This window comes from Dermacentor variabilis, chromosome 10 (assembly GCF_050947875.1).
Source record: "Dermacentor variabilis isolate Ectoservices chromosome 10, ASM5094787v1, whole genome shotgun sequence".
Lineage (NCBI taxonomy): Eukaryota > Metazoa > Arthropoda > Arachnida > Ixodida > Ixodidae > Dermacentor > Dermacentor variabilis.
Genome location: NC_134577.1, coordinates 61166953 through 61186976, shown reverse-complemented (window position 1 = coordinate 61186976; position 20024 = coordinate 61166953). Strand labels below are relative to the sequence as shown.

Below are 20024 nucleotides of genomic sequence, written 5' to 3'. Positions count from 1 at the left end.
CCGCGGATCATTGGTGGCCGATTGCGTTGCGAACTGTCTTTTAATAATGAAATGCTTATGGCTCCCGTTCTCGGCGACCTTCGAGTGACCTTGAGCCAGAAGCCAGAGCCGTTTTCCGGGCGCTCAAACGACAACATCCGGGCAACCAGTCAAGACCGCATTACATGCGCCAGTTACCTGCCCAAAAAAGCTACAGAAAATATTACTTCCGAGTGCTTCTAAATGTTTGTTCACGCTATCACTCAAGCTGTAACTTCTAGTCCGCTGAAGTTTGGTCATTTCCAATAGCGACGCTCAAAGGGCAGATACAGGGCACTATAGTTGAAACTCGGCATTTAACGAAGTGATGGCCGCGCTGGAATCATTTCGTTAAATCGGGAAGTTCGGAAAATCGAGAAAGGGATTTTTTTCGGTCTTTCGAAATCCGAAATTGTAACTTGGCGACACCCGAAAGGTACCGCGGCATTGTATTTGCCGTTAACCCACGCCTGCGCGTGTAAAGAAAAGCCCGCGGGGGCGGCCCAACTACCGCCGCCCCTAGCGCCATGTTGTACGTAAGAGCGGTAGCGACTGTGGAGTCCGTTGTTCCGTGCATGGGCGCGGCGTGCAGCCTGGTCAGAATAAAGCTATAACACCGTGACTGGGGTGCCTAGGTGTTTTAAGGCGATAGCGTTAGAGCGCACGCTCGGAGAAAAACCCGTCTGCGCCAAAATTAGAGATATGTCGCAGCTTCCTTTCACTCATTTATTTCTGGAAAAAACTTCGTTAAATCGGGTTTAATTGCAAGCTAGCTTCGTTAATTCGGGCCAGTGGCAACATTGAACCTTATGGGAACTTGCCGGGGAATGGAACTTTCTTCGTTAGATCGGGAACTTCGTAAAATTGGGTTTCGTTAGATCGAGTTTTACCATGTGTACACTCGATTGTCATCTTTTGGCGCTGGGCGCCCTTTTTGCAACGCCAGCGGTCCGCGAGTTCCCTGGCGCTTCCGGCGCCCCGGCAGTATTCAAGCCGGTAGCGTCCGGGGCGCTGCGAATGGTCGTTTGACGGAAACGATGTACTTGCTATGTCTGTGACAGGAAACTATTGCGTCCACATGGACCCAGTGCACAGTATGTCGCGGGTGTGGCGTGGCGGGGTGTGAACGTGCACTACGCCCGTTTTGAAATTGTGGCGGGGTGTGCCGTAAGATTGCGGCTAGTATCATCTCCAACCAATCTGCTTTAGCCGGTAGCCATTTCACGCTTACGTCAACTCTCGATTACGGGAGAGCGGGCAATCGTTTAGACTCGCTCCCCAGCGACGTCTCTTGTCCTTGGGATGGCGGCTGCAGGTAGAAGATGATCCATCTACTACAGGTGTCACCTCCCGCCATCAAAATATTCTGATCGTGCTCGAAACGAAATGCTACAAGTAATAAATCGTCGAACGCGAAGCGCCTGTGACTGGCTTCGACTTGTAAAAAGTGTAGGCGGAGAGCAGCCGTGTGCGGTGGCGTGTCAGTTGCGGTGGGAACGCATTCGACCGCGTAGTATGGTCGCAGTGTTTCGTCGTACAGCAGGACTTGTGTAAACGGTCGCGCATCTCCGGTCGGCAGTGTCGCGTCATGTGCAGGGTCGTCGTATCTTCGACGAGTCTCTTCAAATCCTCGCCCTATCATGTCGTCTAGCCAGGGTGATAACGGATTTTGCAATGTGGCCATACCTTTTTCTTCTTTTTCTTTTTTTGAGGGGGTGGGGGCGTAGCCGGTGGACACCCATGTCCCGTCCGAGCCATGGAGGATGGAGCAGTATATAAACTGATATCGTGGAGAAAGCATTAGAAAAAAAGAATATGGTAGGAAGGCGATTCGACGTCTAGTTGAAGTCGGTGAAAGACAATCTCTTCGTGGGCGAGTGTGGGGAGGATAATGGGGCGTACGAATCGTGTAATTTACTGGGAGAGGCGTGCTGGAGGGCTGGCGTTTTTATCGATGCCAGCTAAAGGTCGAGTCGCCTTCCAAATATTTGCCACCAGTTGTCAGCGTCATTACAATTATCACCATCGTAGTCATCACATACCCAGTGGCCCCAGTTGCACATACGTACCTCGTCGCCCTAGTGTCATATGCCTAAAATGTCGCCAAAATGGTCGTCGAAGACACACATGCGCAGTGGTCCCAGGGGCACATACCTAGTGACACTTATATTTAAAGTGCACCATCTACGGAATCGGACCCGCGATAGAGGCTAGAAACAGACGTCAGAGACAGCATATTCTATGCGGAAAAAGTGGCGGTTACTAGCCAGGGCAGTCGTTGTTTTCAAACAAAGAAAAATGAGACGAGAAATCAAGGAAGCCTGCGATCTCGAGCTCGGCAGTGCAACGCGATAGCCACCGAGTTGCCACTCGGTCGATATGGATTTTAAAAAATAAATAAAATTAAGCAAGCAAAATTGCGATTGCCCTTGTTCCGGTAGCGCGACCGAGCACGACCTCGATCTCTGACGTCACCGAGATGCGTCGATTGGCGGCGCAGAGCCGCGGCCGGCGCGTGCACCGTTGTTGTTTGGGTCCGATCGGGGCGCGTTCGCGTTGTTTGGGTCCGATAGCTCAGCGTGGCGTGTCCGTCCTCTGTTTACCATTGCCGCAACACTGAGCGCACGTTTGCGCTGCACTTGCACACGTACGCCGGCGCTGTTCGGATAAGCTCTGTTTTCGCGTGCCTCGGTGCCCTTGACGCCGCTCCGGGCTGTCGATGACCGACCGATCAGCAGGGTTGTGCGGTTCGTATGAGGTCGCTGGGCGCCGCTGATTTCCCGCCGCTCTGTTCCTGAGGTGCCGAGAACGAGCGTTTCTTTTGAAAAAGATAGCTAATAGAAACATTAGTTAATTAGCGTGCTAATTACCTGTTACCCGTCCCTTCTGACCGGGGACGTATTCCTCTCCGTTCACATCGCGCCTGTGGTGTGTCTGGCCTCGTTCGTCTGGAGTCCTAAAAAAAAAAAAATGCGGCAGAAGCTATCTCAGGACGACGGTTAATGCGATTAGCGGGGAGGCAGTGTAGCGACACACACCGTATATATTGCCGCCGCCGAAACGCTTCATGTCTCCTGCTCCCGCGCTAGGGGCGCCTCGATACCAAGCCAGTCCTTGAGGGTAGCGACACGGTCTTCGCCGGCGCCATATTGGTTCTCATCACCGCGGGTACCGCCTTGGAGCACGTATACGAAAAACGTCGTGATTTTGGCGAAATTGCCGCGCTCGGCCGCGAAAAAGTGAGTCATAAGTCGGAATTTGGTAAAAGCAAGCGTTCGGTTTCGTAATATGTCCGCAAAGAAAGTTTTAAACACTAAATTATAGTTATTTAAGACTGAAAACTTGTGAAAGAAAAAGAAACAGGACGCTCATCGAGCGGGCGAATCGAAGCGTCAACTACACCCTTTGGCCCGGTGTGCTTCGATGTGTTTAATAAATAATGCCTTCGTCGATCACCACGATTGCGATGGCAGCCTACCTTAAGTTACCTTTGCGTAAAATTCATCCAGGCATAACATCGCCGGTATTTTTCGCGTTCTTCCTTCTGTATGGCCGCCACCCTGCGTTGCCATTCGAGACAGTCTTCCCATATGCTCACTGTGGGTCCACCGCATACGCCGGCACGTCGTTTCTCGACCCCAAATGGCGTGCAGGGGCTCTGGCGAAAGGTCTAAGGTGAGATGGTGTATATTCAGACACGGTTAGACACATGTTGAAATGAATACCAGACGACGCGTTCAACCTGCTGATGTGCCGAAATTGTGCGACCGTCAACGACATCATTAAGGAATGCCAGCGCTTTGAGCTGGCCAAGAGCCGCGGTGTTGGGAAGCCAATTTTCTTTTGTGTTAGTTATTAAGGCTGACGAACTGTGGACCTGTACAACCCTCATTTATTTATCTGGCACTCTGACTTACCATCCTATTAGTTTTCTTTTCACACGTTCAAGCAGAGTAGCAAACGCCTCCGAAATATGTAAACGTTTCCTCGCACACGTAAAAAAAACACAAAAAAGCAAAGAAAAGTCTTCGGTGGCTAGACAACGGGCGGCTAACATACCTTATGTTCGCCACCAAGCTGCTTAGAGGATGGCAGAACCCTGAGCCCCGTTGTACGTTAAAACGTCCGATACCGGGTATGAGGAGGCAACTCCGCCCGTTATCAAGCAGTCGGCCTCCAGCGGTACAAGGGTTTCAACCCAGTGTTTACAAAAGTGTAGGCGAATTGTTCAGGTACTGAGCCACCACTCTGACGGCGTTACAAGCCTATATTATTAAGATTGCTTTAAGAAAATGCACCCATGTTCCAAAAATGTTTTCTTCGAGAACCTTTTATGCTAGAATTGTTCGTAAGAGAAAATCCGAGCCAGTATCAATAGCGAAGGCGGACGATAAATGGCAAAAACACTTGCGAACGACAAGCTTCGGACGAGACAAGATTCCTGTCCGCAAACAAAAATGCCTTATCAGAATATATTTGCACTAGATTATTGTTTCTTATAGCAATCCTCGCGACAAAACTATCTAATACGTAAAAAAAATTACCGACGATTACGTTACTTCCTAATGCGAAATTTGAGCGCAGCAAATAAGCTGTTTCACCTTTTCGATAGATTGAGGCAAAGAAATCGAGCAACACATGTATGCGCTATCACAGAATTTTTTTTTTTATTTTTCACACGTATTCCTTTAACAAAGACTCCACTAACAGTTCTTGACAGTCATGAAGGAAGCTTTGTGGTCGGAGAAATAGACTGATATATGTTCGACTTGGTACACCAATGCTTGATTCTCAAAGACGAGATCTATACAAGTGCCTCGCGAGGTTGTCACAGCCGTGGGACGCGTTACGAGCGAGAGGAACGGGATGTTCTCCCGCATAAGTGTTAAGAAATTGCTGTTTGTCTTTATGTCAAGCCGCCACCGATCTGGCTCTCTGATTGCCACCGCACAGGGCGAACGGCAGCGGCAATTTCGGCTCGGGCGGTGCACATATACAGATCCGCCGCCACCGATCTGGCTCTCTGATTGCCACCGCACAGGGGTTGCATTGGAGGAGGAGCGAAGAAAGGAATTAAGTTCGAGCCGGCGCTTTGACAACCGGAGACTCGCAGGAAGAGGGGGGAGGGGGGCGGCGTGTACACCCAGCGGCAAACGATGGGGGCAGAAGCGCGCGCAGCAAGCGGACAACACGATAAAGGGAGGAGGGAAGAGATAGCAGCGACTGACTGATGCCGCTGACGCCGATAGTGAGTCAACCCCAGCTGCGGAGTTGGTTTCAGGGACAACGAATAACCGGCGCGTCGGCAACTGAAGAGCACCCTATCCGCCACACAAGAACAGGGGGGGGGACCCTTTCCTCCTCTTTCTGCATGGCGGCGACGGTGTTCTATGCAGTCACGTTATCTTGACTCTCTAGCGGCGTCAGCGGCATCCAGCGGTATCAGTCGGTCGCTGCTAGCGCTGGGGGGATGAAAGGGGGGCGGAGCTGGTTACGAGGCCGACGACGACGCGAAACCCAGGAACGGACGCCAAAGAGCTGCGCTCTAAAATGTTTTAGCCAAGGAGGTGCAGAAACTGCTTACTTCTGGCCAAACGTTGCGATGTGCAGAACGTTGACTCGATCGGGAAAGCCAGACGACAGCGATGAATTCTTGCAAGAGGTCTTCACCGGCGACGGAAATTGTATTTGCGAATACGCAATCGAACTGAAGTCGCAGAGCAAGGGGTGTAAAAAAATGGAGCGCGCAAGAACAAAGCAAATAGAAAGTCTGCCGTGTTGGTCCTGAACACGCTACAGCGCGTGGCTAAATGTTGACACAGACGAGAAACAACACGGACCGCGCTGACTGCAGTGAAAACAGCAAAATGGAGGTACCGGAACAAGGTCGTCTGATCGCAACACTTGGAACGATTGTTACATGTATATACGTCAAATCATGTGGTGTGACAAGGTGACAGTGATGATTCTGCACTTCCATTTTGGTGTTTTCATTGTGCCGTCCCGTATAAGTTCTTTGTGCGAATAAAGTCAGTTGGAAGTCAGCGCTGTCCGTGCTGTTTCTTGTCCCTGCTTGCCTGTAGCTTCGCGCTTTAAGCACGGTAAACATGCTCGCAGGGCAAGAGCCACCAACTAGCCCAAACTCTTACCGTGCTAAGACGTGGTGATCGTAAATTTTGGCTGCCATGGAATTGTGTACCACGTGTTGCGCAATGGAAGGTCGAGACCTCCCTGCGTGCAGATTCTGAAGCATCTGAGTGATCGTGCGCGCCGCGTGCTACCAAATTTGTCGGAAAGAGGAACGCATCGCTACAATGCTCCGGACACTCCGCGTTGACATCGCATGAGCTTTTGTCGCGCAATTCCATCACGGTGCTTAAACACCCTCTCTACTTGCTGTATTTAGTCCCCTGGAAATTTTTGTATTACAAGGTCTTCTTAGCTGACTTCACGCGGGTTTGGCATATCTGGGTATCTTGTAACCACTTCCAGCAACAACGAAAATAAAAGCCCCTTCGCGCATCCAGAGGGTCGTAACGAGGCGGGAATGGTATCAAAGTGTGTCTCGACCAGGCCAGGTGTAGTTAGTCGCGTAGTAGGTAAAATTAATGGTGCAGGCGTGATTAGCGCCAATATAGTCGAAAATTAGCCACACTGCACTGTACCATTGTAAAGGGTGCACTGCCGTAAGGATAGACACGTTGAGGCAAAGCTGCCGTACGGCACACTTTTGGGAAATGGAGGGAGTTCGCGCGGACTAAGCTGGGCTCGCGCAAGGCAGCGGTGTCTGGAAGATGGCTTCGCCGGTGCCCGCAAGAAGCGACGATTTAGCCGCAGAGTACGTAAAATTAACGGTGCGGGCGTAATTAGTGCCAATATACGGATCGGCCCACCAGGCATCATGGTAAAAAAAAAAAGGTCAACCCATTCTCGATGCTAAGGAAGGCAAGGTCGACGTAATTGCGCGTGTTGCGATGCGAATAAGGTACGAAATGAGTAAATAATGACCTTGAGAAAGGAAGGATAGAGAAATATCCAATATTTATTCATAGAATTGTTTGAACCACCATGTACGTCAGACTGATTTAGCGTCGACTCTTGGTTGACCCGTTTTCACAGCGAAGCTGTAAATGACTAGGATCCCGGCATTTTTCCGTCTCCGTCGACAGACAAGTCAACCAATCACTGACGAAGGCGTGCGCCACTGGGTTCCTTGCATTGCCGCCAGATGGAGCTCGCCTCCTCGCGGCAGCTCCGGCCGTGCGGGGGGGGGGGGAAAGAACCGGAAAGCTCGCCTTCGCGCATAGCGCTCGTCGCAAGCGTTTCCTGGAAAGATTACGGTTGCAGAAGCTGCAGTTTCCGAGAAGCAACAACTGTAGCATACGACACAGGGAATGACGTCACTATACTTTCATATTTGAAAGAAGAACCCGCCTAGAAACTGATTTGTGTTGTGATAGCGCTATGGAAAGGCCACGCATAGTTAGGGACTCCCGAAGAGCAGCGTGAAAACGGTTAGCGGCGACGGGAACAGCAACGTCAATGCGCACAACGGCGTCGTGCTCGGGCTGGGAAGGACGCCGCGGTTCCTGCCCAAAGCACGTTAGTTACAGACAGGCCGGCTGAAGAGCAGCGCGAATACGATGAACCACGAAAGGGACAGCAACTTCAGTATGCACAACGGCGTCGGGCTCAGACTCGGCAGGACCCAGTTCAAGGCTACGTCACATTGGTCTATCGGATCAGGTGATACCACAGCTTCGCTGGCCAACCACTTTCGCAGCGTCGATTGGAGTCCCCCCCAAATGCTAACTGATGCTTCTGGGGCGGGATTTCAGGCATTCGACAATTCGAAACTACGTCGCCGCTGAAACGCTTAACAGAACAGGACATAGAAGGGTGCTTCCCGCAATGGAATTACGATGTGGAACCAGCCCAATGTGGAATATTTTGAAGCTGATCACATCGATGTGTCTAAATGTTTGTGAAATAGCTCTAATTTCTTTTTATTAACGTACTGAACGAACTTTTGGGACATACCTCGTGTATAGGGAAGACCGTGGCCATGGCATTGTCGGCCACCTAGGAGAGTGCAGAGAAGGAGGAAGAAGGGCACGTCGGCGCGAGCATAGCCTAGTTTTTTTTTTTCTTTTTTTTTTTTACCGCGGCAGCAGCAGCAGGCCGGAGGCGATATGCCACCCAAAAAGAAGAGGCGCTTGTCGTCGGTGAGGCATTTATTCGGAAGGAGCTGTGCTTCTCACTGGTCAACGCAGCGCGGGATCTAATTCCGGCCGCGTATTTCGATGGGGGTGAAATAAGGCCCGGCGTGCCCGTAGTGTGAGCCCCTCACATACGGGCACGCCGTCGTGAGCACGCCGTGTGTGAGGGGCTCCGCAATAATTTCGACCACCTGGGTCTAATTAACGTGCACCCAATGCACGGTACACGGGCGTTCTTGCATTTCACCCGGCCGGGATTTGATCCCGCGACCTTGGGCTTAGCATCGCAACGCCAAAGCCATTGAGCAACTAAGCAAACAAAGCAACCACGGCGGGTGCTATTTATTGACCACGCGTGAACTGTGCTTGTACTTGTGTTGTGCTTGTATACGACTTGTGTGTTTATACAAGTTGTATCTTGTATATTTTTAATCAAACTGGTACAGGTGAGGTCTGTTACGTACTTCTTTTTCTCTCTTCCCCCTCTTTTTCTTTCTTTCTTTTTGTCTTCATCTTCGATGAACTTCGTACATGTTCTTCCGCGCTGTTAGCTGCTGCTTGCAATTGGCGAGAACGAGGTCTCGTACGGCGACTTGTCGCCTTTAGCCTCAATTCCAGAAGCAACTGGAAGTTTTGTGATAAAAAGGAATGCCGTGAACGTCATGTCTTCTTCTGTGTGAAATTTATATATTTATTTAGATAGTTCGGCCACGGTAGCCGTCGTTTGCTGCTGCATAGTGAAAGAATGCGGTGGAGGCCCTCGAGGCCGTTTTTTTCTTTCTTTTTTTTTCGTTAACGGGATCTGCGAAGAAGATATAAAGACAGAGCTGAGTCGGTGCCGACTATAGCTGTACGCGCAGCAGCAATTCGAACGAACGGCAGTTTCGCTCGTTCACTGACATTCGGGCTTCGCGCGCGCGTTGCGAAATTGGAGAGCTTCCTATGGGGGGCAATGCACGCCGAAGGGCGGTGCCCCCCTCCCTCCCGCGCAAACCATCGTGCAGCGAAGCTCATCAAAAGAAGCCGTTCGGGCCCGGTGTTCGAGTCTGACTGTCGTTGCGAGTCGGGCCCGAGTCGGGTGTCATTACGCCCGTCGTGCGCTTTTTTTTTTTTTCTCGTGTAGTTGCGTCATTGCAACGTCGCAGCTTCGTTGCCGTGTAGACGTCTGTTTTTTTTTCTGTCTATTTTTTTTAGCCTTTGTTCTTAAACGGACACTAAAGAGAATAATGATTTCTTCTGCATCAGTAAATTACCTTTCTACGACTCCAAAAACAACACTCTTACCATGGTAAGACGCTTGGTAAGCGAGAAAAAGCGCAAGAACGAAAGACGGGTGGCCACGCGTCTTGAAGTTCCCGCACGTGGTCGCCGTGACGTCATAGATTTTGATGGCATCTTGTAGGGTCTACTTAAGTATATATAGCGGTACAGATTGACTACGTTGCTTTCTAAAGGAACCAAATATCTAACGTGGCATGTTTCGGGAACCTTTGCTCAGCCAACGCGGCCCAGATGCGAAAACATACGTTGGAACACCTGACGTCACATTGACGTACCCGCGTTTCGGCGCGAAATTCAAATACTGATACTTCGACCTTCATTGTCTCATCTAATAATCAAACTATTATTTTGAAATGACTGCCTTCGGAGTTTTGTTATGCTTTGTTAGTCTAAACTGATTTATTGTTTCGCTTTAGTGTTCTTTTTTTAACACGCGGGCTTCGCCGGCCCAATTTTCGGCGCCTCCGTTTTGAGCAGACTAGCTGCGCCCATGAACGTACCCCTTGCGGGAGGCGTATTGCAGGGTTTGTTCGCAAAAGGTGCCGGGCCGGGTTCCCAATTAAGTGGCACAGAACCGACGGGAACCAGCTTCGCGGAGAGCGGGGTCGTCGACCTCACGCCTGCCTGTCTCGGTGACGGCAACCGTGCAACCGACGCAAGAGAGTCTGCAGCGCGATTCGAAAGCGTATACAGATCGTGACGCGGTGGTCTCCTGGTGGCTGCGCGGCGTTGAACGACCACTTTCTTTCGGCGATGCCGTCACTTTCGCCCGACCGTGTACAGTTCACAGCGCGTTGCGCGTGATTCGAGCGGTTTTTTTTGGCTCGACCAGCCAATCGGCGCGCACCGAAAGCGATACATCTCCGAAAGTGACCGTCCGAAAATACGTACGCTGAGCGCGACGTCGCGGGATCGATTCCCGGCAGAAGCGGCCACGTTAATCCCTCAGAAAAAAAGAAACAAAGTTAATCCCTCCAGTACGGCGTTCCACGTAACACACTGCAAGTTTCGCGGCTACTTAACGCTGCAATTAATCGAATAATGATCGAGGCCTAGTGGGGGTGCCCGAGCCGGGTGCTATTGCCAGCTCGTCACCGCCGTCGCCGACGGCGGCGGCAGCAGCAGCAGCCAGAAATAGCGCTTTCCGAGGTGACGCGCCCCGCTATCACGATAGCATCTCGGCCCTGGTGGTGTTCGAGATACACACGCGTTTTGCTGACCAGCGCGTGCGGCCTTTACGCCATATGCTTGGACTAGCTTCGTTGGCGAGGCTAACGAGGCCGCGCGGCGGGCGACGTCGCGCTACAGCTGTCGGGCGTCCGCTCCACGGGCTGACGTACGAGAAGGGCGAGGGTTCACGCAGGTCTTACGTCAAACCTGCGCGAGGACGTACCACGGGAACTGTTGCCGGGGCGCCGTGTCGCCGGCACTCCTAAGGTCCCTCTAGGCACTCCGCTTACCCCCCTCCCTCTCCTTTGTCCTCGGGCGCCGCTAGGGAGGAGGAGGCAAGAAGGGAAGGTGTCCTTGTAGCTGCTTGCAGTACCTTGGCGGGGATCGCACGTGGTACCATTGCGATAATTTGTCCGGTCGAAGGCGGGAAAGCCTTTGAGGCCTGTCGCTTCTCCTGTTACTGTGTATATTTATTGACGCCGGTCAATAAACCTGCGGAATTAAGCGAAAATCTAAATTTCGAATGTCGATAAGAGTTACCTACTTCTGGAAGTACGACGGTTGTCAACTAATGCACCCACATGGAAATTACACTTTGAATCATTGTCATAGCCATTGGGTCTCGCTAATTTCAATTAATTTTGAAAGCTCAACTAGCCTCGAACCATTGAAATCGGTTGAGATCAGGCCACACAAACGCTTGCCAGCATGCGCTCACTCCTGGCCGCTCCTGGCTAGAGGCCTTGGGAGCTCGTGTTGAGCTATTGTGCAAAATACACAGTTTGGATGTGGCTACTGTCCTTTGGTCAAGCTGCTGCAGGACAAAGCCAGTCTGCACCATGTATCACGGCAAGACTGCAGTACATGAGCGCGAGAGTGCACTCCAGCGTAGCGGAGATAACATGGTCACCGTGATGTGCTACAACGAGCCCGCTCACTGAGAACAACCGCATTCTCTGATTAGTATCTGTGAGGGATGTGACTCGATGCCCGAACAGCAACATCTGACAAACATTTAATCTGCTTTCCGAATTGCACACCTTCAGGGTCTGTCGCTGTTACGGTCGAAACATGTTGGAATCCTTGCAACGAGAGTCCAGATTTTCATGAGCGAACATGAAGATAAAATTTGTTTGACACTTGAAAATTGTCTGATAGTCGTAGAGAATGTGCCGCTTGGTGTGCGAATACACGCGTCTATCTATCCACTCTTCAACAAATGTACACCCTTTGGGTTGTATCTTGCCACACAACAATAATCGTCATCTGTCTTGCTCGCGTTTCCTGTCTTGAAAATGCTGCGCTCACTACTTTCCTGTTCTCTCGTGCTGATAACGCGCATGCCGTTCGCGACTTGGAATTACCGGGCTCGCAGCGTTAAAGAAAGGAAATGCGGAGGAGACAGATGTCAATTATTGTTGTATTGCAAGATACGACCCAAAGGGTGTAATTTTGCTTAACAGTGTAGTACACTGTAGCACAGCAAATGGATGTGACACTGTGAACTCAAGTGTAAGCTGAGGGATATCCCCTCAGTTTGGTGCATCATTGGTGCCAATATTGGAAGGAGTGGAATCTTATGTGAACAGCCAAATCAAATTTGAACTGTGCGCCACGGTGACATTCAGTAGGCAGAGCGTTGCAGCCACCAACCCACTTTCCGCTTCTGCTGGACACATTGAAGCACTTTTTGCTACAAAGTATTTCAGAAATAGTATATTTCAACGTCAAATACACTTCTCGATTTCAGTAAAAGGTGGTTCAGGACCCCTTTAATCGTACATTAAGAACCCTGAGATAGCGTAAATTAATATTGAACCCTACACTGGGGCATCCCTCAAGGCCCACTGTGCATCTTAGACACGTTAAACCATACATTTTGTTGCATTTGCTCAAAGAATGTATTGTTTGCTAGGCTGCTCATATCCTTGTGGGTCTCCAAGAACTCGAGGTCCCCTTCAGCTCTGGAACTCTGATGTCTCTATGTAAAAATACCTATTTTCCCTCCATCTTAGACACGTTAAACCATACATTTTGTTGCATTTGCTCAAAGAATGTATTGTTTGCTAGGCTGCTCATATCCTTGTGGGTCTCCAAGAACTCGAGGTCCCCTTCAGCTCTGGAACTCTGATGTCTCTATGTAAAAATACCTATTTTCCCTCCATCTTAGACACGTTAAACCATACATTTTGTTGCATTTGCTCAAAGAATGTATTGTTTGCTAGGCTGCTCATATCCTTGTGGGTCTCCAAGAACTCGAGCTCCCCTTCAGCTCTGGAACTCTGATGTCTCTATGTAAAAATACCTATTTTCCCTCCATCTTAGACACGTTAAACCATACATTTTGTTGCATTTGCTCAAAGAATGTATTGTTTGCTAGGCTGCTCATATCCTTGTGGGTCTCCAAGAACTCGAGGTCCCCTTCAGCTCTGGAACTCTGATGTCTCTATGTAGAAATACCCATTTGCCCTCCATGGGAACACACACACAAAAAAGGAAGTCACATTGACTGTACACTGGCAGCACCTTTCAGCAAGTGTCTTTCATCAAATTCCAACAAAGCCAAGAAGCAGTTCTCACATCTATATAGTCAGATTCAAATTCAATTTTATTGTTTCATTGGTGGTACATATATGTACCCATGATAGAATGTATAAGTGCAACTGAAGGAGGATGTAGAAAGAAGCAGATACAGAGACAGCGCTGTATAACATCTACATATGTGTAGATGTTATACATGAAGAGGTCCTGCAGTTGGAAACTACAGTGGGATTTCTTGTTCTTAGTTGCATAAGAATAAATTAATGAAAAGGCATCAGCTACAATTAGGAATCCACAAAAGATATTTACACAAGTTATACAATGTTGAAGCAGTAAAACTTGGCAGAACACAAATCACAAAAACTGTACGTGATTAGTAATCACAGGATATAGGAAGAAAGAATGCATCAGAGTAGAAGCACAGTTTACAAAGTTAAGTTCCAAGTGGCTGCTACATTGATGACATTGGTGAAGATTTTACATGAGGTGCTCTGTGGCCATATGTGGCCCATACGCCAATTAATACTACACACCATCAAGATTTTGCATGAGCAGGTAAGCTTTTTCAAATTTTCACAGCAGCAATACTAGCAGTTTCTTTGCTGTAGTTGCTGCGTAAGTTTGGGAGTGCACGATTATGTAAAAAAAATCTAGAAGCGTTGGGCAACAACGTGGTTGCTTAGTGGGTTTGGCGTTGCACTGCTAAGCGTGAGGTCGCAGGATCAAATCCCAGCTGCGACGGCTGCATTTTGATGCAGGTGAAATGCACAAATGCCCATGTAGCATGCATTAGGTGCACATTAAAGAACCCCAGGTGGTCGAAATTAATTCGGAGACCCCACCATTACATGCTTCATAATCTGATCTTGGTTCTGGCATGTAAAACCCCAGAATTAAAATTTCTTCTTTCGAAGTGTTGGGGTTAGCAAGACTTGTATGTTGTTTCTATGCTGTTTCTATGTTTGACGTACATTGATGTATATTGATGTTGATGCTGTCTCTGCTTGTCGAATAATGACTACTTCATTGTGCTTTTTTTACCCACCGTGGTGGCTCAGTGGCTATGGTGTTGGGCTGCTGAGCACGAGGTCGCGGGATTGAATCCCGGCCACGGCGGCCGCATTTCGATGGGGGCGAAATGCAAAAACACCCGTGTGCTTAGATTTAGGTGCGCGTTAAAGAACCCCAGGTGGTCAAAATTTCCGGAGTCCTCCACTACGGCGTGCCTCATAATCAGAAAGTGGTTTTGGCACGTAAAACCCCAAATATTATTATTATTATTATCATTGTGCTTTGTTGTAGCTGCAGTTTGTTGTAGCGACAAGCGGCCCTATAGGTGCCGCTTAACTTCTTAGTAAAGTGTTATAGCGGAATGTCACAATCACTACATCGTCATTTCTCCTGTTTCTCTCCTCGCAGGAGACGGTGTCCATGCCGGTGTACTACCCTTCGCCCAACGTGAGCCGTCCAGCCTGCCAGCTGACCGAGGAAGAGCAGGTGGTGATCGCCCAGCGGATGGGCCTCATTCAGCACCTTCCGACGGGCCTCTATGATGGCAGCAAGAAGAACAGAGAGTGAGTGCAGAGGGCAAGGTGCCTTGCGGGGGGTGGGGGGGGGAGCACAGTGCCATTGCATCTTGGGCCACTGGCAAGTTGCAGCGAACTCAAATGGTTGCTTTTGTAGAAGCTTGACCATTTTGGGTGAGTAGCGAAGCTGCTGAAGCGATCAGCAGCACAAGGGTGGGGCACCAGAATACCCTGAGTTACTATTTTATGTGGCGATGGGCAGTGCAAGTTTGGTGTGAGCAGACACCAACATCACCAGTTACTAGACATTTCGGGGCGGTAACTGCTGCATAACTGAGAGGATGGAAGGACGGACTACTTGGTAATGGGTCGGATACTTGTTGAGGTCTGAGAATCTTTGTCTTCACAAAGCTGCAAGCTAAGCAGGTTGTTCCAGAGCTCATGTGCTCATATGTAGCTGTTTTTTTATTAAAGTGACTGGCATGGTGGTGATGATAGTAAACTGCTTTGCTTGTGTGTCCACATTCAACACTAACGAGCAGGTCGTGCTTGCTGCTCTAAACACTGGTTGCCACAGTTGCCAGTCGCCTTCGGTCATGCAACCTCTGTCAATTGCTGGTGTAGATGTGCTCTTACTGTGTATATGCCTGCTGATAGGGTTGCCAGGCAGCAAAGTACCTCCAAAGGTAACCGGTGGCTACTAATGGCGCACTGCAACAGTGAAGAACAAAGAACAGAGAACGAGAAGTCTAGAGAGGCCACCTGTCCTTCTACCTCTGTAATGCTTCATGTAAGCCCTGAGGATACTATGAATGAATGAATGAATGAATGAATGAATGAATGAATGAATGAATGAATGAATGAATGAATGAATGCCAACCAACGCCTGCCATCGCACAGCCCACAGCAAACAAATTAGAAAGGGAAACAGACAAGGGCACGATCGGAAGGTGCTGCGTCGGGACATCGAAACGACAGAAGGGTGTGTATGCCCGCTGAGGCAGGGACCCAGACAAACCGAAGTAGCCCTTGGCCGGCGGCAGACAAAGGGGCCGGTGGCGGCAAGGAGGAACATATATGCTATGCACCTTCCTGTGTCCAGATGTGGTCTACTCAGGCACCGTCTTGTGCATTCGCACTCGGAGCGCATGCAAGCAAGGGCTCAAATGTCGTCAAAACTCGGCCAATGGGGCGTCCCGCTGAGCTCCCTCTGTGTGCCATGAGATAACAGCTGAGAGAGAGCATTTTATGAACTCTTGCCAATCATGTCCAGGCAGTTCTTGAACAACAGGCATGTTCCTACGGGAGGGCACTCACTGCTGCCTTTTTAGCTTCTCACTGTCTATCATTGTCGTCATAATCATTATCAGAACAAAGGCTTCTTCCAATAATCTAATTTTCCCTCTCTTGTATGAGCCAACTCCATCCTGCAACTGCAAATTTTCTCATTTCATCACATCGCCTAGATCACTGCTGTCCTTGACTGCATTTCCTTTTCCTTGGCATGCATGCTGTCGTATTCGTATAAATAGACCACCAGTAACGTGCTCTATATATTATATGACCTGGCCAACTCAATGTCTTCCTCTTTATTCCTAACTACAATGCCAGCTACCCCTGTTTGCTCTCTATACCGCACTGCTGCCTTCCTGCTTCTTATTGTTACAGCTCATAATTTTCCCCTATCGCTCTTTGTGTGGTGTGGTCCTTCTTCTCAGGCTTCTTTATGACCTTACAATGTTTTGGCTCATATGTTAGTACTACCAATATATAAACGCAATGATTCTACGCTTTTCAATAACTTGGTGTTGCCTGCCACAGTTGCTAGAATATTTTTTATAATGTTCTGCAAACTTTGCTTTTATTGTACGAGTTCTTTTTGACTAAATAGCATAAGTGAATTTCACGACTGTCGCACAAATTCTAGAGGCTGGATACCACTCACGAATTCTCTTGCGAGGGTATTAAACTTTACCTTTATAGTCTTCGTCTGAATGCTGGACCTACCCATTGGCTCTTAAGATTAGATTCACTGTCTGTAGTCATTGCAAAAAATGCACTTGCCATTTACTGCAGTGAAAGAACTGCCAGTGAGTTACGACGTGCTCCTTTTCCCCCCCTCTGCAGGTGCGTGATATGCATGGGAGAGTTTGCAATGGGTGATGCAGTCCGGTTCCTGCCGTGCATGCACATCTACCACACGGACTGCATTGACGACTGGCTGATGCGCTCCTTCACTTGTCCCTCGTGCATGGAACCGGTGGATGCGGCACTGTTGACCACCTACCAGACCAACTGAGGGGCCCCCCTTCGCGACATGTTGCGCGCGCGCACACTCGTTGGTGAGTCCAGTTTCTTTCCAAACATTTCTTGCTGGGGCACCAACCGAGAAGCGTTTCGGAAGAGAACGTCCTCGTAGGTGGCCCTTCTCATCGGGCAACTGCATGACACAAGAGGAAAATGGACAAAGGCACGCTGAAGTAGGAATGTTAACTGGGCACCTAGTGCATACCTGCCCAATTTTTCACAAAATTTACGAATATGGGCTCATTTCACAATTTTATGAATGTTGCATTAACTTTAAGAAAAAGTTAATTTAGTTTGTAAGAATGTCTTTAAGCTCTTGAAAGATCAGGCAGTGCAAGAGTGGGAAAAAAAAGGAAATTATTTTAAGTCAATCCTGGATATATCAAACTCGAAGGGGATTGTGAAATAGTTGAATATATTGATAATCCATCTTTCCACAGATGTGGCATGCAGCGGTTTTGTTTAATTCAAACTGTACTGTACAAATCCAACCAAGTGGAGGTTGGGGTCAAATTCATTTTGGCCACTTTCAAAATTCTAAAATTCAGTTCACGATAACGAATGGCTGCAATTTTCACAAGCCACCTATATGCGCAAGAAGCGAGCTCGCAGTAACACGAGTGGAGGGGTGGCAGTCAGCCTTGCGTCTCCTTTTATAGCGCGGCCATGGCTTCACATGGCTGAGCACACACAACAGCCCTCGCGCCCTGTTCTGGACATAAATCTGTCGTGTGTGCAAAGAGTGGGCGTGCCGAGATGCCATGACATCAGGTGTTCTGTCTTCCCGCATGTTTAATACTGGAGTCAGAATCTTGAGTTTTGGAGACTCGTTGAAGTGAGAAACAGGCAAAGTGTCCGCTCCCTGCTGCTGGTGCTTTTCATGGTAGCGGCACCACATTGTGGGCAACACTATCGCCTGTGGGGGGCAGAGTGGACACAAAAGCATACCTGGCTTTGATACGTGCCGCCAATGTACGATATTGTCAGATTCAAAATTGCTTTTTCCAATTGGCCAATAACCCTTAAAGATTTGAAACCCCTTCTGTACCTATTTATGGCTGTACTTATTTGCATTAGAGCTTGAATTTTAATGTAAATAAACTTCAATATAACAAAACAAGATTGCTAATTTTACTGACTTCGTTATATCGAGGTTCAACTGCACAGGGCGATATAGAGTAGCTGATTGGTTATTCAGACTTGACGGGAATTGCCCGAAATATTGAGCAATTGGAAGCCCTCGGAACAATCGGGGCGGGCTATATGTGAAATTTGCGTTGCCATAAAGCTCACACCTCAAGGTGAAATTCACATGCAATTGAACCCACTTATAACGATACCGGTTTTAACAATCTGTTGGTTATATCAATGAGAAGCTGCTGTACTGTCACCTTTTGTATGTTTTCCATGGTGAAGTAAGCCGCTTACCACAATTCCCCGACGCCGGATTATCGGTTGTAATGATGAAGTATGCCTGCTGGGTATCCGAGCTGAAAGGCAATGAAATACGAGATCCTTGAAAAGAAGAAAATGAGAAATTCTAGCTGCTGCACAATGGGCTGCTACAGCCGCTGCGGGCTCATTTTCCAGCCATCTCCGTGCACCTCTTTCACTTTCCCATTGCCCTCCCAACCCTTCGAACACGAATGGGCTGCGCCCATAGCTCTGCCGCCCCACCCTCCGAAACATGAGTGGACCGCACCAACTACGCTGCTCACAGGTTGCTGACATATTGCTCACTGGCTCCTTATTCAGCGCAGTTCTGCAAACAGGTTAATTGCTCGCTTTCATCTTTGCTGGTTACATAGAAAGTATTCCTGGCCACGCGGTTTCTCAGCCTCGTTTTACTTGTCGAAACGGAAGATGGCTGATCCACCTGCTGATCATCGGCAGTACACGACGTTGCTGGTGAAAAGAAAGTGCACGGCTATAGATTTTTAAACTAAGTGCTTCTAACCGATAAGGTGATTGTCGCAAACATGCTTGCATCAGATAGTGACATCGAGGACGTCAGCGATGAAGCAGTAGCCTCAGCATTGTTTTTACAGGAGGCCTGGCAGATGATTCAATCCCTTCGTTTTCGCGACGAACCTTCTGCTGCATTACGTGGAGCACCTGGATGCCTTGGAGAAGGATGTCGGCAAGCTTCACTTTAAGCATGCAAGGCTCACGGACATAGGGTTTTCTCTTACAAGCCAGTGAGAAGTACGTGGCGAGATGCATGTGGCGATCTCGCCTCAGCATTTCTTCTGGATTTCTCAAGCTGACAGGCTGCCGTGGCAGCCTTCTCATTATTCTTAAAAGCCCCCTTTTGGGGCCACCAAAGCAATGCCTCGGCAGTGCTCGCATATTGCTCGTCACCTGGGACCTTTCTAATCTTCAACACCGACAGCCGCGGCTTGTTACACGTGATTGGAGCGCCCAGGAAGCAGTTACGAGTGAACACTATCAGCAACCGGATGGGGGAAGGTGGTGGGGAGGGGCACTGGCCTCCCCGCCATTATACCGTAAAAACCCGCGTGTAATACAATTTTTTTTTTCCCTATTATTAGCGTCCCAAATTTTTGCCTCGTACTATATGCGGATCCGAACAAAATTTTCAAATTTGGGCTAGAAGTTTTGGTTTTGTTATTGCTGCGTGGCTATGGCTTGGCTTCCTTATTGCTGCTTGGCTACGGCTTGATTTCGTTCTTGCTGCGTGACTACAGCCTCGTTTCTTGTTGAGTGCGCACCTTGGCAGCACACGTGCAAACCACGCTTCGCGAAGTGCATCTGTTTTATTCCGCATTGAAGGACCAAGATGTCCGGACCACGAAAACAGTACTCTGCTGCTTTCCAGAGAAAGGTTATTTAAGCCGCAGAGGACATCGGCAACAGTGTGGCCGGAAGGCAGTTTGGTGTCAACGAGGGAAGCATTCGTGGGTGGCGTTGACAGAAGGAAGCCCTTTTCGCATGCAGAGGA

At 49.0% G+C, this 20024-nt stretch overlaps 1 protein-coding gene across 1 annotated transcript in view; it reads left to right on the top strand.

Annotated features, from left to right (window-relative positions):
- LOC142560617 (RING finger protein 11-like) overlaps positions 1–20024 on the top strand; it is a 32616-nt gene that overhangs the window by 6318 nt on the left and 6274 nt on the right. The window contains exons 2-3 of the mRNA XM_075672840.1: positions 14649–14803; positions 16883–17097. Coding sequence (XP_075528955.1) covers positions 14649–14803; positions 16883–17054 — 327 coding nt within the window. The 3' untranslated portion in view covers positions 17055–17097. The remainder of the gene's footprint in view (positions 1–14648; positions 14804–16882; positions 17098–20024) is intronic.